Genomic DNA, 18,149 nt, shown 5'->3' with positions numbered 1-18,149 from the left:
ACCGTGCTCGAGGACTGTCTAGACCACTACCGTGCTCGGGGACTGCCCAGACCACTACCGTGCTCGGGGACTGCTCTGACCACTACCATGCTCGAGGACTTTTCTAACCACTATCGTGCTCAGGAACTGTTCCGACCACTGCTCGGAGACCGCTCTCCTCGGCTACATGTGATATGTACTCACATACAGTTGAGAGGCATTTATTTAGACCTTGCTACAAGGCTTATACTTCGCCTTCCAGCAAGCTCGGGGACTACATCGGTACGATGCACCTGCCGGTGCATCTCGTATTGCTTGCACGACGATTGGATTTTTAACTTCAGTGGAAATTCTTTTTAGACCATGGCACCACGTGCCTACGTCACCTACTACTAGGCTCGGGGACTAAGTGGGCACACTTCACCTTGCGGTGAATCTGCTTATTTTATCGACCCCTACGCTATGACTGTTCGCCAGAACTATTATTGTCCAAGGGTCACTTACATTTCTTTTCAGAAATACAAGTGGGCACACTTGATAAGGAAAGAAATATTTTTCTTTTTTCTTTAGAGCACCATGCATTCTTCGGACAACCGGAATCTTTGGCTATAATCGTGGTCTAATGCTCTCTGTTCTGACTAGAATGCTGGCACATTCGATTGGTCAAAGTTTCAATCAGTTGGAGATGACATGAAGACGGATCGCGTTAGTCGAAGGAGATCGAACGGCGTGTCGCAGCATAATACATGGTGCTCGAGGACTAGCTGTGGGGGTATTAACCCCTATACCCTTACGGCTAAGCTTGGGCCGGCCCAGATCAGGGGGTCTGGCCCACTAGAAGACGACACACGGCCCGGCCAAACTGTTCGGAATCCCACGCAAGGAATCAAGGTAGATTTGAAGATCAAGCAAGATCCTGGTCGGTTAGAATAGGAATCCTTATCCGGCCACCTATGGCAATTATAACTGGCTAGGATTAGTTTCCAGATCTGTAACCCTGGCCCCCAGACTATATAAGGCGGGCAGGGGACTCCTCTAAAAAACATATCTCATTGACATACAACAATACAATCAGACGCAGGACGTAGGTATTATGCCTTCGCGGCGGCCGAACCTGGATAAAACCTCGTGTCTGTCTTGCGTCACCATCTTGTTTGTAGCTTGCGCATCTGTCTGCCGATAATCTACTACCTTGGGCATACCCCTAGGTAGACTACCGACCATATTTCGTCGACAGATGATGACAGCACCCACACGTCCAGGCAACCGAAACAAGTGTCATGCACAAATTTTAAAGCGTTCAACACGACCAAACGGTTGCTCCTAAACCTAAACCGTCTTGACCATGCTCAAGATGGCACACGACACTACCAAATCGAGCTATAACACTACACCACCCTTTAACCCAATCTCTCATAATAAATTGCTAAACATAGCAATATTTAGCTGTCGGCAGACTTGAAAATTTCTAAGTTTTTGAGCTGGATTTGTTTTCCATTTGCAATTTCGAGGCTAGTGGAAATATTAGCTAGTAATATTATTTTTTGACTGCAAGTATTTTATTGTCATCTACAAAGTTTGTACTTCAAACTTTATTTAAGTATCACATACATGTTCTATAGCATTTTTTCTTAATAAAAATTGGTTTTAAACCCTAAGTGATATAACATGACTATCGAATCAACTTTCGTCTCGTATTTTTGTTGATCGTTTCGAGTTACAGGAATTGATCTACACACTTTATTACATGCATTAACACATAAACATGATGCTCATGACATGTTTTAGTAGATGATTTATGGTGTAACACCGAGGGTGTTATAAATCTAACCTCCTTAAATAAAATATCATCCCGAGATTTCATGTGCCTAGTGTGGGAAAAAATAAGACATAATTTCCGACAGGCTAGCCCGCGGCGGAAGGGAGCCCGCGCGTGGCATTTTTGAAAAAGCGCCCTTGCTCTTACTAGTATTAACACCGCTCTTATGCACACTATTCCTACAGTCGGGTCCTTTGCCAAAGGCCCTCGCCCACAATCATCTTTACATCCGGCCGGTCCCCAACACCACCGCGCTTGCCGGCGTGGCGTCGGCTGGCACGAGACCGCCACGTTGGTCAACCATGGGCCCTCTGACTCACCTCGGAGGCTGACCCCCACCTATAGGACGACGCATAACTTCGGGCAGTGGTTCGATGAGCCGGGACGTAGTAGAATGGCCTCTCCACGACGATGAGCGCCCTGCGGCGGCGGCAGCCAAGTTCTGGTGAGCTACGGCCTTACAGAAATTGTAGAGACAACGGGTGAGTACTAGTGACTCACCACAAGCCTGCCCGTGGAGATGGTTCGGCCGGAGATGCCCCGAGCAGGGCAGGCCACGTGCGACAGTGCCTTCCGACGGCGCTCCACGGTGGCACGGACGCGTCAGTGGCGAAGTGAGGGCGGTAGCACTTGGACGGAAGCGCGCAGGGCGAGGAGGGAAGCAGTGCGAGTGTAGTGGCGCAAGCAATTGGACGCGGGTGGAGGAATTGAGTCCTGCCCTCGGTCATGGCCAGGATGCGTCCTTAACGGCACGCCAGAGGGAAAACGCCTAATTAGCGCCTGGCCGGGCCGCCATTATGGCTGTGCGGGTTCGGTTGGCGATAAGACGGGAGGGCGAAAGTGCTGGCGCCAGTAATTGCTGAAAGGTGACCGCCTACTGGCTCACACGTGGGCGCGACGCAGCGGCGAGAACAGAGGAAGAGGAAGAGAGATGGTGCGGCAGGGCACCGCTCGGCTAGCCTTAGCGGCAAGCGGTCGGCCGGACATGCGGCTGTGCCTACGCCCGAGCTACGCGACACACGACCGGACCACGTGCGTGTGTGAGATGGACAGGCATGGCGTGTCCTATGTGGCTGCAGCTCCATTAAGGCGAGGCGACGACGCGAGCGTGGCCGAGGCATCCCACGTGCACGCGGGGGCAAGCGAGCGACCACAATGCAGCGTGGCAGTGAGAAGGTAGTGCAGCAGTGCACGAATCGCGACGATGAGGTAACGACGACGGTGTGGCTCCGCCGTGGCCTGGGCGGCCACGCAGTGGGGCAGCACGGCGAGCAGGCAGCGTCACGCCCGACGTCGCAAGCGACAGCAGCAACAGCCCCACACTACGAAGCTAAGGCGGCCAGGATGGGGCAGCCGAGGCCAGCCAAGCGTGGCAGCGCGCGCACGCGGCCGAGCTCAACGACGCTGGTGACCGCGCCCACACGTCTAGACAACTGAAACAAGTGTCGTGCACGAATTTTAAAGCTTTCAACACGACCAAACGGTTGCTCCTAAACCTAAATCGTCTTCACCATGCTCAAGATGGCACATGACACTACCAAATCAAGCTATAACACTACACCACCCTTTAACCCAATCTCTCACAATAAATTGCTAAACATAGTAATGTCTAACTGTCGGCAGACTTAAAAATTTCTAAGTTTTTGAGCTGTATTTGTTTTCCATTTGCTATTTCTAAGCTAGTGGAAATACTAGCTAGTAATATCATTTGTCGACCGCAAGTATTTCATTGGTATCTACAAAGTTTGTGCTTCAAACTTTATTTAAGTATCACATACATGTTCTATAGCATTTTTGCTTAATAAAAATTGGTTTTAAACCCTAAGTGATATAACATGACTATTGAATCAACTTTCGTTTCGCATTTTTGTTGATCGTTTCGAGTTACAAAAATTGATCTACACACTTTATTATATGCATTAGCACATAAACATGATGCTTATGACATGTTTTAGTAGATGCTTTATGGTGTAACACCGAGGGTGTTACATCAGTTCAGTCACTCTGCCACTCTACAACTCAGTCGACCTCTCAGTCACTCTGCCACTGTCACTCCATCGACTCAGCCAATAAGGCACTCAGGCAATCATCCACTTAGCCACTCAGTCATTTAACCACTTAGGCATTTAGTCATTGAGCCATTAAACCACTCAATCATTTAGCCACTTAGTCACTCAAACCATAAACCCGATTTTGCTGAGGTGGCTCCATTCATCCTTATGGTAAACCTTGTCAACCTACACATAGATAAAGCAAAGTTATATAAATTTAGTACTATTTATATTACCACACGGCAGTAACCGAAAGTTGGTGGTTCAAACATATCGCGTCACTCTACGAATGCGCATGCACAGACAACCTACCGATATAGATACCTCTAAAACTCGATAGAAAAACATAAATCATGAAACAAACAGAAGACACCTAACCGACTTATATTGTTTTATAGCTATTCAACTTGAGCTATAAAAATCCTTTGTCTAGCGCGTGTATTTCCTTTCTCCGGATTGAGTCTGGCTAGACTCCACCTTCCTTTATCTGGCACATGAATTTCCTTAGCCTCCAGACTGTTCGGTGAGTGCATCTTCTGTGCACTAAATCATTTTTGCTTTGTGTCTTCGTCGGTCTTTTGCGCCGCTTTTTTTTCTTGCATGCCAGGACCTATTATATCCTGTCTAACACGTCTTTATAGCTCATATTTCATGGACGGGTCGCGCTCTACGGTAGCGAGCGACCCCAGCCCCACGCCGCTACCCCAGCCACTCGTGCGTGACCCCAGCCCAATGCCGTTCCGACCAGCCTGACGTCAACCCCAGCCCCACGCCGCTACCCACTCGTGCGTGACCCCAGCCCCATGCCGTTCCGACCAGCCTGACGTCAGGCTGACAGTAAACCAAAAACCAAAACATTTTTCTTTCAATTGGTATAACTTTCGAATTTTGTATCCGTTTTCAATTCTGTCAGCACCGCTGTGTTCTACGTGACGAGAACCCCACTCCATCGATCCAAATCTGCTCCTCCTCTCACCGATTTGCTCCTTCCCGCAGATTGGTTGCTCCTCTCAACACTAAAACACATGAATGTAGAAATGAAACATAAAACTGAAAAAAGAATAACCAGAAACTAACTGAAATTAACAACTCTAAAACTGAAATTACCAGAAAATAAAACTGAAATAAAAAACAAAAAACTAAAGTAAAAAAAATGAAAAAAAGCTAGGAAACATGACTTGCTGCCAAACGGGGCATTTATTACAAATTTCAGAAAACATGACTTGCTGCGAACTGAAACAAAAATTGACAAACAAAAAATTTAACTGAAATTGACAAATAGAAACCGAAAACTAAAGTAGACACAATGAAAAAAAGAAAAATAACAATAAACTAAAATTACAAAAAAAAAACTAAAATTGACAACCACACAATCCAGCAAACATGACTTGCTGCCAACTGGGGGCATTTATTACAAAATCAGGAAACATGACTTGGTGCAAACTAATAGATGACATAATTTGTGGCAACTTATGTGTGCAATGGTTACTCATTTATGACAACTCATATACTGTAGGTGAGGCAACTAATATGCAGGGTTTAGGAAGGCATTCGAACCTAAAAGGTGAATGAAAACTGAAATAAAAAAAACAAAAAAACAAGACTGAAAACTGAAACTAAAAGAACACTGAAAAAAGAATGAAAACCTAAAAATATGCAACTTACACATTGTAGGTGAGGCAAATAATATGCAGGATATAGGAAGGAATTTTCGAACCTAAAAGGGTGACTGAAAACTGATCCTAATTTTTTTTTTAAAAAGACTGCAAACTGAAACTAAAAAACACTGAAAAACTAAATTTGAATTGAAAGTGCAACAAATAATGAAAACTGAAATTGGCAAATAAGTTGATACACGCTTAATACATATGTTGCTACACGTTTGCTAGTATGTATAATTTGTTGGAAGGTTAATATATAGGTTGCTACACGCTTAATACATAAATAGCTACTACATATATAACATAAGTTGCCGGTACATAAAAACTATTTTGAAACACATGCATCATAGTCTTATTTCATAGATCACATTACAAGTGGCTCAACAGTACAAATCAGTGAAAAAAATGAAACTGAAATTACCAGTCACTAAAAAAGAAATTAACAACCAAAAAACAAAACAAATAATTGAGAAAAATGAAATAATTTATTATACAACTAATATGTAGGGTTTAGAAGTGCATTCGAACCTAAAAAAGGGTGACTAAGAACAGAAACTAAAATACATTAAAAAAGAAGACTGAAAACTGAAACTAAAAAAAAACTTGACTGAAAACTAAAACTGGGCGGAAAATTCTTTTGTGGCATTTGTGTGTGCAATAGCTATCCTTTTGTAACAACTTATACATCGTAGGTGAGGCAACTAATATGCAGGATTTAGGAAGACATACAATTGAAAGTGACAACAAATAATGAAAACTGAAATTGATAAATAAGTTGCTACACGCTTAATACATAAGTCGCTACACATTTGCTATTATATATAATTTGTTGGAAGGTTAATATATAGGTTGCTCCACGCTTAATACATAAATAGCTACGACATATATAACATAAGTTGCCAGTACATACAAACTATTTTGAAACACATGGATCATAGTCTTATTTCATATATCTCATCACAAGTGGCTCAATAGTAAAAAACAGAGAAAAAATTGAAATAACTGAAATTACCAGTGACTAAAAAAGAAATTAACAACTAGAAAACAAAACAAATAATTGAGAAAAAAATGAAATAAGTTATTATACAACTAATATATAGAATTTAGGAGTGCATTCAAACCTAAAAGGGTGACTGAGAACTGAAACTAAAAAAACATGACGGAAAACTGAAATTAATAAAAAAATTTGAAAAAAAAACAAGACAGAAAACTGAAACATGGAGGCAAATTCTTATACATTGCAAGTGAAACAACTAATACGCAGGATTTAGCAAGACATTTGAACCTAAAAATATGACTGAAATCTGAAACTAAAAAAACGTGACTGAAAAATGAAACAAATAAACAATGAAAAAAAAACTACCAATTACGAAACACATTTGAACCTCCAATCTTCCTCAATTCATCACCATGTTTTTTCCCCGATCAGGATGGCAGAGACATTACATTCAGAATTTTACAAGAGATGCATCAGCACTGCAAAGAAAGATGCGGTAGTGTGCACGACTGAATCAATCAATGCTGAACTAAAGTTACAGCAATTAGAACACATGATCGAAGACGAAAACCATCAAGAAGAGCTCCGATATACTGGATGATACTTAAATATACTGAACTAATTTTAGCAGATCCGAATAGTAGCCTCTCCAATCTGCTACTCATGCCATGGGAAATCCCTCTCAATGCCCAAAAATCCTTTGGAGCATCAGGCGCACATCGAGCTGCGAAGGTCAGGCTCGGGTTCACCATGCGCACACCCATGTGTATAGAATACATAAGCGGGGCGAGCTTCGGTGGGCGGCTGGAGGCTCGGCCATGGCTGGGGCGGGCGCGCGTGGAGGTCTCACGGTCCTGCGACGGAGGTCCTGCGAGCTCCCGCGGCGGGCCATGGCGGTCTGCATGCTCCGGCGGCGGCCGGCGCGGCCATGGAACGCTGGCGGCCGGCGGCGCAGCCACGGAGGCGGGAGGAGCTCGGACCAATAAAAACTGAAATTACAAATTGAAATTACAAAATGAAATTAATAACTGAAATTGCTAGCTGAAATTAAAAACTAAAAACAAAAACTGAAATTTGGAACTGAAATCACAATAAAATAGGGCGAAGTTCTCATACCAATGCCGGATACTGCTTCGTTTGCAGTCTAACACGCCTCTTATATTCTGTAGGATCCTGCAAAGCCAAATAAAATGTTACAAACGTGATTGGCTATCTGAACTTCAAAACTAAGGAGTAAGGTTTTGGGCAAACAATATCTTTGTTGTGGTCCATCAATTTTGACTAACCTGGATAAAAAGGTGATAGCCATCTGTTTGAGCAGGGTCAGCAGGATTTGACTGATCTAGCAAGTCCTGGATACCGATGAAAACCTGCATAACAGTAATAGCTGGTCTCCAACCCTGACAGAATTTTTTTTGGAACAGTAAGGCCATGAAATCAGTATAGCATCACACAGGGCTACGAAAATGATTGCAAAGCTTACGCTGTCCTCGTTAAGGATTGAAAGGCAGACTATTCCAGAAGGATAGACATTTGGGAGGAAGAAACCCTGAGGGAACTTGCACTTGGGAGGCTTGCTGGGGTAATCCTCGCTGAAATGAAGTGTTAGAGGGAAGTATCCACCTTCCCAATCAGTCTGGCAAAGAAATAAAGATGGGAATCAGTTAAAAGTTCAAACTGCACTATCTTATTACAGACAGCTCAGTTAAACATCATCACAATAATATGGAAACAACTGCTAACTAAGTTGGTGAAAATCCTATCCTTGCACAAGAATTCAATGGTGTAACCTGACACAAATAACTAAAAGAATCCAATCACCACTGCAGACGCCCTCTTTGCTGAGTGCTGGGGGCACTCGGCAAAGCCAGCCAAGCACTCGGCAAAGGCTTTGCCGAGTGCCGCACTCGGCAAAGGTCTTTCGGCAAAGATTTTATCGGCAAAAATTTCTTTGCCGAGTGCCAAAAATCGACACTCGGCAAAGTCTTTGCCGAGTGCCAAGCCCGCACTCGGTAAAAAAATAACTGCCGTCAACATTTGACGCCGGCTTTGCCGAGTGCCTAGGGACTGGCACTCGGCAAAATTTGAATTTTTGCCGAGAGCCAGGGCTCAGCACTCGGCAAAGAAACCATTTTTTTTAAAAAAAATCTTTTTAAAAATAGTCTTTGCCGAGTGGTACCACCTGGCACTCGGCAAAATTGACCTCTTTGTCGAGTGCCAGGCTGTGACACTCGGCAAAACTGGGGAAGTGGCTGTTTTTGCAGCATTTTTTTCCAGCTTTGCCGAGTGCCACACCCCTGGCACTCGGCAAAGACTTCTTTGCCCAGTGTTGGCACTCGGCAAAGCTGGGAAATTTGCTATTTTTGTTTGTTTGTTGCTTTCCTTCGAAAGCAAACACGCAAAACTCATATATAATACATGAGACAGCACGCAGGCATTTAGCATCACACAAAACGCATACATAATCCATCACATACATCCATAATACATCACAAGCACATCCAACATCCATCACAAGCACATCCTCTTGCATAATCCATCACACGCACATCCAATGTGCAAATCCATGACAACATCTAAGAAGTCTTCATCCAACACAAGTCCTAGATCAAGAAAAGTCAATAAAACATGAAGGGGCACCACCTACTGCCACTGATCCCAATGGGAGCCTGAAGGGGCACCTCCGTGCGGTGGTGGACCTGTCTAGCCGGGGTGTGTGTGCTGAGGCGAAGGAGTCGGGTTCGAACCCGACGACTGTTGCTGCATAAAGGAGAATTGAATTCCTTAGTATCTACACAAGCTAAAGGACTTGATCAACCATATATATATACTCACCGGAGTGCCTAGAGCCAGAGGAGTAGGAGGCACAACTGGAGCGAGCAGTGACTGGGGCACCACCACACCCGGGAGAGTGGTGCCGAGGCTCGACATGAATGAGAACATGTCCTGCATCCTCTGCGCCTCGGCCGCCCTCTGGGCCCTCAGGACCTCCCACTCGGCCCTCTCGGCCTCCCTCTGGGCCCTCTCCCTCTCCCTCTCGACCCTCTCGGCCTCCATCCTCTCCACAGTGGCCTGCAATATTCAATCACCAACGTTTAAACAATGCAAATGCAAGATACATGTGTAAAAGTAATGAACGGCGAATGAAATAGAACTAACCTGGAGTGCCGCCATCTGCTGTAGTGTGCTCGCCTGCCGAGGTCGAATGGGGACGGAGGAGCTCGTGCTCTGTGCTCGGATCTGGGCGAGGTTGGGCATAGAGGTCGAGTCGACCATGTTGGAGGCCATCCAGTACCGGCCGTGCTGCTTCCCTCCTCCGAGCCTCATCACGAGGTCGGTATCAAGGGGCTGGGTGGCGGGGTCGAAGTCCTCCCCATGCCGCTCGCGGGCCGCTGAGGCGTAGTCGGTGAGCTTGATGTGGACGCTCGTGTTGTTGTACGCCTCGGGCCCGTCCTCCGGGTTGTAGACGGTGTCCGGGGTTGTTGCCTTGCCCTTGTGTGCCTTGGCGTACGCCATGAACTCATTGCATTCCTGGCCATCATGCGACTGGGACTGCGAGGAAAACACAAAGACGATTAGAAGTAATGAGAATTGAGCGTTAGAACAAATAAATAAATAAGTGCGTAGCGTGTACCCAGGCCTGGGCGTATGAACTGAGGGGCCGGTTGCCTTGGTGGTGCGCCGGCCCACCCATCTGCAGGCGGCACTCCCGACGGAGGGCGTGCCTCTCCCTCCACTCATCGGAGACCCACTTGTCCACGATGGCCGCCCAACAGTCTCTGTGGGTGGCGCACCAAGAAGGACACATCTGCATGCCATCAAGTATTAGAAATGTTAGAATATAAAATGAAGGCTACCTATTCTTCATGGAATGAGTCAGTAACAATGTTTTATAACTTACTGCGAGGTACTGCTCCCTGGTGAGTGTCATGGTCCTGGCCTCGCTCTTCCCTGGGTACCGACCAAGGACATCGCACGAGTGGTTGATGTGGCACTGCAGCCTCGCCTCATAGTACAGGTCCGTGACTCGGCCCCTGCATGCCCTGTCCTGCACCTTCGTCACCCAGGCGGGGTCATGCCCCTCCTCCAACGTGAAGAAGTCCTACATACAGACATCATGTGTCCTTTCATTATTTCAAGAACGTCTAATGAATTCATAGTATTGAGCAATGTAGTGTGATGTAGACTCACCCAGAACTCACGCCTGATCCGCTCCTGTACGGTGCCATACACGGCGTCCATGGCGGAGTTGAAGTGGTCCCACGTCCAGGGAGGCGACTCAACCTGGGCGTGGGTGACCAAACCAGGGTAGTGCAGGCGGATCAGGCCGCCGAGGATCCCATTGCACTGCTGATGATCGCCCCCGGACACAAGTTCCCAGTTCCTACAGGAGTCAGTAAGAAGAATTGTTAGTCCGCAGTTCGGTTTTCAGCATATGAACAAGAAGAGATGCAAAATGAACGGATACTTACTTGTCGCCCTTGGGACGAATCACCGGCCTCCTCTGAAACGGGATCGGCCACGCCGGGAGCTGCGAGGACCCGCGCAAGTACGGTACCGATGAGGTGCTCGAAGTGGAACCCCCTGCCACCCCCCAGAGGAAGTGTCACCCCCGCCACCCCCCAGAGGAAGTGTCACCCCCTCCTGTCTGGGGGGCCAGCTGCTGGTCCTCATCGTCAGTGGTCATCGTCCGGTCCTCCTCGGGCGGGGGGACGACAGACGACTGCACCGCCCTCCTCGGACGGCCACGGGGGCGGCGGGCCAGACAGCTCCTCACCGACGCCTCCGCCTCCGCCTCCGCCTCTTGAGTCGTCCTCGCGTAGAGCGAGTTGCAGGTCCGGGTCCGCCTTCCGCCTGGCATTTTGTCGAGTGCCTGCAAATACAAAGAGTAAACCAGTTAGCACAATATAGACAAATATAGAGATACAAAATGAATGAAACATAACTAGAAAATAATAATAATATAGTATTACATGAATTAGAAATAATCTTCAGGATCGGCAGCGGCCGGATCATAAGTGTCGTCATCACTATCAATATTGTCTAACATTTCCGACTCATCTCCATCATTGTCATCAATGGCAACGCCAAACCGTAATCGCTCAAGCAGTGCCCATCGTCCTCATCTCCATCGTCCTCATCAATGTCATTGTCTACTTCCATGCCCATCAGCGAAAACATGTCTATGTCAAACATGCCATCTAGCCCCTCAGGTTGATAGAACTCCCCTGTATATGTGTTTGGGTCAAAGTTGTAATCCTCATCGTTTGGGACAGGCACTTTGCCATGCGGTGATACCAACTGCGCAAGGTACCAACCCTCAAGAGTGGGATCTTTTTGGCACGCCCATGGAAGATAATAAACTTGCGTGGCCTATTGAGCCACAATATAGACATCGTCTCCTTGATAGAGGGAATCTTGTTGAATTTCAACTTGTCCAATCTCAGGGGCTCTTCTCGTGACATTGGGATCGAACCAATGGCATTTGAATACGACTGGCTTATGACCTCTTTGAAGCTCAAAGTTGAGCTCGTATATTTCTTCGACTATGCCATAGTAGTCACGGTCATCGATGCCGAGCGTACGAACTCCAGTATTCGTGGTTTTTCGATTGGGCCGACTGAGCTCGTGGCTTCTTGTGTGGAAGCGATAGCCATTCACATCATATACGGTGAATGACTTGACCCTATAGGGGAAGCCTTTGATAACCTGTTTCAACTCTTCATCCATTTCCACATCCGTGCGTGCCTATAAGGTGAGGGCGGATAGATCATTACTTGCTCGTAGGAGCAAAGTGGGATGTCACAGATGGAACGATGTAAATTGGATGGTACCTTCTTTTCGAACCATGAAATGAAATCGGGCACACCATCTTTGAGAAGACTATCTTGTTCTTGAGGGGAAGGATCCCTATTTCCTGTCCAGTATGTATTCAGAAATTCCCTAAAAAAGCAAGAGACAAGGGGGTTGGATAGATAGACGATAGTGACGGCGTATGTAACAAGCTCATTGAGAACTTACTGCACATAAGGGTTCACTTCGTCAAGGTTCAACAACACATACAACATGATAGTGCGCCACTCATCATTCCACAAGGTCTTGGTGCTCGAAGCGCTTGCCCTGCCAAGTTGACCTTTGAAAAGGCTGAGATTTGATGACCTCTCGTCGGTGTTGTAATGAGGGATTCGATTGTGCACGCTGGGAAGGCTATCCTTATAGTATGATGTTGTGAAGTTTGGCACCTCCTCAAGAATGAATGCCTCTGCCATGGATGCCTCAATTCTGGCTTTATTTCTACACTTTTTCCGAAGAACCTTTAGACATCTCTCGATTGGATAGCACCAACGGGCTTGCACGGGCCCCCCCATTCGTGCCTCGTGAGGCAGGTGCAAAATCAGATGCTGCATTGAGAGGAAGAAGCCAGGTGGGAAGATCTTCTCCATCTTACAGAGCAACACAGGTGCCACTTTCTCTAAGTCATCAATCACGGCCCGAGATAGCTCCTTGGCACAAAGCTGGCTGAAGAAATAGCTCAACTCTGCCAGGACGCACCACACATGCTCGGGGACGAAACCTCTGGTCATCGCTAGAAGGAGCCGCTCAATCCATATGTGGAAGTCATGACTCTTCATCCCTAACACTCGGCAAGTGGACACGTTCACTCCCCTCCTCAGATTCGCCGCATACCTATCAGGGAACATTAACGACTGAACCAACTAACATACTTCCCTCCTTTGGCCCTTCTTCAAAACGAAATCGACTGAAGTCCTTTTCCATTTCTTGCCAGGCGCGGGAGTCTTCATCACTTGCTTTGGTCTATCGCATAGTGCTGCTAGGTCCACTCTTGCCTTAACATTGTCCTTTGACTTTTCTGTGTCCATGAGTGTTCCCCAAAGCGCCTCGGCGATATTCTTCTCTGTGTGCATTAAATCAATGTTGTGTGGAAGAAGAAGATCGTTGAAATAGGGAAGCCTAGTCAAGCCTGATTTATGAGTCCCCATGTGGTACTGACCATATCCATCAAAACGACCTTTCTCTTTATCAACTTTGAGAGCCTCTATCTTAGCGTGGATCTCGGCAGCGGTCATCATCTGAGGTGTAGGATCGGTGACTTCAACACCTTTCGTGAAGTTCTTGATGTCTCGTCTGAATGGATGGTCAAGGGGGAGGAACTGATGATGTTGGCGAATGAAGAAAACTTGCCACCACTCTTCAGCCAAGTGAACCTCACACCTGCCTTGCATATTGGGCATGGGAACTTCCCATGAACACACCACCCGTAGAATAGCCCATACGCCAGGAAGTCATGCAGGGAGTAGTGGTACCACACATGCATTGTGAAGTTTCTCTTTGTAGCTCAGTCGTATGTCAGTACCCCCTTTTCCCAAGCATCGATCAAATCATCGAACACAGGCTCCATGAACACACCCATATTGTTCCCCAGATGTCCAGGAATTATCAGCGACAAAAATACGTTCTTGGGTTGAAAGATGACACTGGGGGGGAGATTCAGGGGTATCACGAACACGGGCCAACAAGTGTATGGGGCCGCGGACAATCCATACGGGTTGAACCCATCTGTTGCCAACGCTACACGTACATTGTGAGCCTCCTCAGCTTTAACAAGATGTATGCCATCGAAATGGGTCCAAGCGTCGCCATCCGATGGGTGTACCATCTTGTCCGAATTGTACCTTTTGCCATTTTTGTGCCATGTCATCTATTTCGCGGACTCCTCTATCATGTACAGCCGTTGGATCCTCGGTATGAAAGGAAGGTACCGTAGGACCTTCGTAGGGATACTCAGCTGTTCCTTCTTGCCATCACTAGTGTCGACCTCCAGGTACCTAGAGGATTTGCACTTTGGACAGTGTGTTGCTCCCTCGTGATCTTTCCTAAAAAGGATGCATCCATTCGGACAAGCATGGATCTGCTCATACGGCATCTTAAGTGCATGAAGAAGTTTCTGTGACTCGTACAAGTTCTTCGGTAGGATGTGATCCTCCAGAAGGAGGGATCCAAAAACTGCCAACATACCATCGAAGTTGTCCCGACTCATGCTAAACTGTGACTTCAACCCCATGATGCGTCTAATTGCATCCAGCTGCGATACCATTGTCTTTTCGTGCAAGGGCTTCTGCGCTGAAGACAGCATATCATAGAATGCCTTTGCGCTTTCCTCTGGCTTCTCCTCCAATCCTTCACCAAATCGTGCCTGCTGAATGTCATCCATCCAGTCTGCTACCCCACCATCTCCATCATAATCCTCGAGACGCTGTCTCACCACCTCCTCTCTAATACGATCGGCTTCACCATGGTGGATCCAGTGGGTATAGTTTTCTGTGAATCCATACTTGATAAGATCTTCCCCCACGAGCCTCTTAATTTTTCTTTTCTTGTTGCCACATCTGCTGCACGGACACGGCATCTGGGCTGACCCTTTAGCAGCCTCGCCAAATGCATGCTCCAGGAAAGCATTGGTCTTGGTCATCCATTTTGGGGTCATACTTGTGTGGCCCATGTACATCCACTCACGGTTATCCATCCTCTAGCACATGCATATGTAAGCGAGTAATAAAAACTGCAGGTAAATCCACAAGGCGTTCCTACTATACATCTAATAGGTGAAGGATAGGTCCTAATCCCACCCGAGGATGCATAGATGAGGTTGGCTTCCATGGTCCGCTCCTATCCAAGACAGAATTTCGACAGCACCTCCCCGTTGTTCTCCCGATACACGTCCTAGTAGGGAGATTGTGTATCAGGAGAACAACGAGGAGGTGGTGCCGTCACTCTGTCTCGGACAGGAGCGGGCCACGGAAACCAACCCATCTACGCATCCGCGGGCTGTCCAAAAAACGTGGACAATCCGAAACAGGTACAGAATTTGGTATGCAAAGATCTGCATACCAACGACTGTATCTCTTTCGGACGGGAGATGCCTAACTGGGGTTACACGAGATACAAGTATGGAAGATGGGTTATACCTAGGGTGTCGGTGAGGTCAGGCTAGTGGGGCAGTGGCGAGTCGCTGCAGTGGCGAGGCAACGCGGTGCAGGCACAACCGCAACGCCGACGAAGATGATCGGGGTCACCGAGTGCCTCCCAACGGTCCTCGTCCTGCAAAGAAAAGGCAAATGGTTAGACTCCATTGAAAATTTTGGTAGCACCTCCCCTGCACGGAGAGGTTCCCAAAACCTGTAGAAAACATTAGCACGAAGGCCAACAACCACATGTATACCAAACATAGGCACGAAGGCCATCAACCACATACATACAACAATAACTACTACTAACACTAAAACTATGAACAACAACTACAACTACTACTGTCACTACGACTTACTAACTAATACTAACACTACTAATTAACTACTACTACTAACACTACTACTTACTAACTAATACTAACATTAGGGCATACCTTGCCAGCGAGAATGTGAAGACCGAGGGCCGGCGACGACAACGGGGACGACCGCTACGGCGTGAGGGTCGACGAACCGAGGCGGCACCTTTCTTCTCCTCTCTTCTCCTCTTCTCCTCTTCTCCCCTTCTCCTTCTCTCCTCCCCTCCTCCTCTCTTCTCCCCTGCCTCCTTCTCCTCCCTTCTCCTTCCTCTCCTCCTCCTCCTCCCTTCTCTTTCTTCTTCTTCCTCCTCCCCTTCTTCTCCTTCCTCCTTTCCTTCCTCCTCTTCCTCCTACCTCCTCCTCCTTCCTACTGCGGGCGCGCGGGCGTGGCGGGCGCGGGGCCGGAGGCATGCGGGCGCGGTGGGCGCGGGGCATGTGATATCACATGTGATGATGTCCTGGTTTGTGAACACCATACGTGATGACGTCCTCCAAACGTTTTCAAATTTTTACCACCGCATATGCATGTGATATCACGACATCTCGCCAAGTTTCATGATTTTCGGGATTCGTTTGAATTTTATAGAATTAAATAACCACTCGCACGCAAGTTCGCGACGTTGCCCCGTGAGCACGTTGATCGAAATTTGGAGACAGTTCCTAGATTTAGCATAAAGTGACACTAACAAACAAGAATAACATTTTTGGAATGGATCAAAACTATTATTCGATGCACCTGCAGTTCAAACCTACATTTTCCGGAAAATTGCAAGAAAACAAAATAAAGTGAAGAAATATAGCAAACAGCAATGAAATTGTGCCAAATTTGAACATGTTGTTCATGGTACAAATACAAATCTAAGAAAAAAAGTTGGTGGCAAAAAACAAAAAAAATTATTTTGCCGAGTGCCAAGGTTTGGCACTCGGCAAAGTGAATATTTTGCCGAGTGCTAACCCTAGGCACTCGGCAAAGCCAATATTTTGCCGAGTGCCAAACAGAAGGCACTCGGCAAAGAGGACGGCGTTGGGTACCGTTATCCCCGGGCGCCTCTTTGCCGAGTGCCCAACTTTGCCGAGTGTCTGGCACTGGGCAAAGTTTGGCTTTGCCGAGTGCCAGACACTCGGCAAAGCCCTATTTGCCGAGTGCCAAGTTTCGCCGAGTGCAGCACTCGGCAAAGGTGGCCTTTGTTGAGTGCCCGATATTTGGCACTCGGCAAAGATTTGAGCACTAGGCAAAGTCCCAGTTTCCTGTAGTGAATACAGATAACAAGTAAAACGAAAAATGTAGTTCATCAAAAGAAAAGAACCTATTCAGACCTAGTTATACCTTCATTGCTCACACTTAATAGTGGAAAGAGCAAATGAGTCAAAATTGAATTGGCTATGATCATATTTCAGGCCTCACTACAAGCTGGCTGACAGGACTCACTAATTTACCAGAATTGCAATGAATATATCAAGAGATATAGAATACACATTGGAAAACCATTTGTTGAAACTGGCGGTTTCAGACAACGTGGGGGAGACTGAGACCTCCGCCCGTCGGACGTTGCCCTCTGGTGGAGGCTCGGGTTAGGCACGACAGGAGGGCGTGTGGTGAGATGGCACGGAAAACTAGGGTTTCATTGATTCATTCACCAACCAACCATTTACTGTTATAAGTGTTCCCTATTTATAGGGCTCAACTACCACATTCACAGAGTTTACAGTGGTATCCCTCAACTGCTACAGTACATTCTTGGGATATTCCTCTACTCGCCTTCCATCTCAGGGGTAATCTTGCCATGCCACCATCTGGTATTGGGCCTGCATGATCAACCGGCCCATCGGGCCTCAAGACTCGGCGATGGGCTTTAGGGCCTCCGCCGTGGGTTTCTGCTCTATCCGGCCTCAGGGTCCGACGATGAGCCTTCGGGCCTCCGCCTCTAGGAGTGCCAAAGCCGTGGGCCTCCGGCATCCCAGGATCGCCGATCTCCTGCTTGGGTCTTCGCCCCGACGGGCGGAGACCATGCTGGAGCACCCGCGCAATCCACGAGCGCCCTCATCCGGTTACCTGCACATACCCAAACAATGTTGGCATTTAATTAGTCTCCTGTCGGGGCGACCTCCGCCCCATCGGCCGGAGACGCCTATGATCCGGCCGGGCGGAGACTCCGTCAGGGCCGTCACCCACAACCTACAAGCTCAATCTAACCAAACGTTCTCTCTCTCGGTTTTGGAGGCATGGGAGCACAACCTCCGTTTTGGTAATCAGGTCGGAGACGCCTTCGTAACTTGCTGACTGCGCAGGTCTCCG

The 18,149-nt window shown here is 47.3% G+C and overlaps 2 protein-coding genes across 2 annotated transcripts in view; both read right to left on the bottom strand.

Moving 5' to 3' along the window:
* Positions 1–7,617: 7,617 nt before the first annotated feature.
* LOC136470322 (uncharacterized) overlaps positions 7,618–18,149 on the bottom strand; it is a 36,688-nt gene continuing 26,156 nt past the window's right edge. The window contains exons 3-5 of the mRNA XM_066468207.1: positions 7,991–8,143; positions 7,794–7,907; positions 7,618–7,680 (exon numbers count right to left, since the gene is read on the bottom strand). Of these exons, the coding sequence (XP_066324304.1) occupies positions 7,618–7,680; positions 7,794–7,907; positions 7,991–8,143 (330 nt within the window). The remainder of the gene's footprint in view (positions 7,681–7,793; positions 7,908–7,990; positions 8,144–18,149) is intronic.
* On the bottom strand, positions 9,196–9,893 carry LOC136474285 (uncharacterized). Its single transcript, XM_066471877.1, has 3 exons — positions 9,667–9,893; positions 9,343–9,579; positions 9,196–9,261 (listed from the first exon to the last, which is right to left on the bottom strand). Exons 1-3 carry the CDS (start codon positions 9,832–9,834, stop codon positions 9,211–9,213), a joined length of 456 nt encoding a protein of 151 aa, XP_066327974.1. The 5' UTR covers positions 9,835–9,893; the 3' UTR covers positions 9,196–9,210.

This window comes from Miscanthus floridulus, chromosome 8, assembly GCF_019320115.1.
Source record: "Miscanthus floridulus cultivar M001 chromosome 8, ASM1932011v1, whole genome shotgun sequence".
Lineage (NCBI taxonomy): Eukaryota > Viridiplantae > Streptophyta > Magnoliopsida > Poales > Poaceae > Miscanthus > Miscanthus floridulus.
The sequence above is the reverse complement of the archived record's forward strand: the minus strand, read 5'-3'. Positions and strand labels throughout refer to the sequence as shown.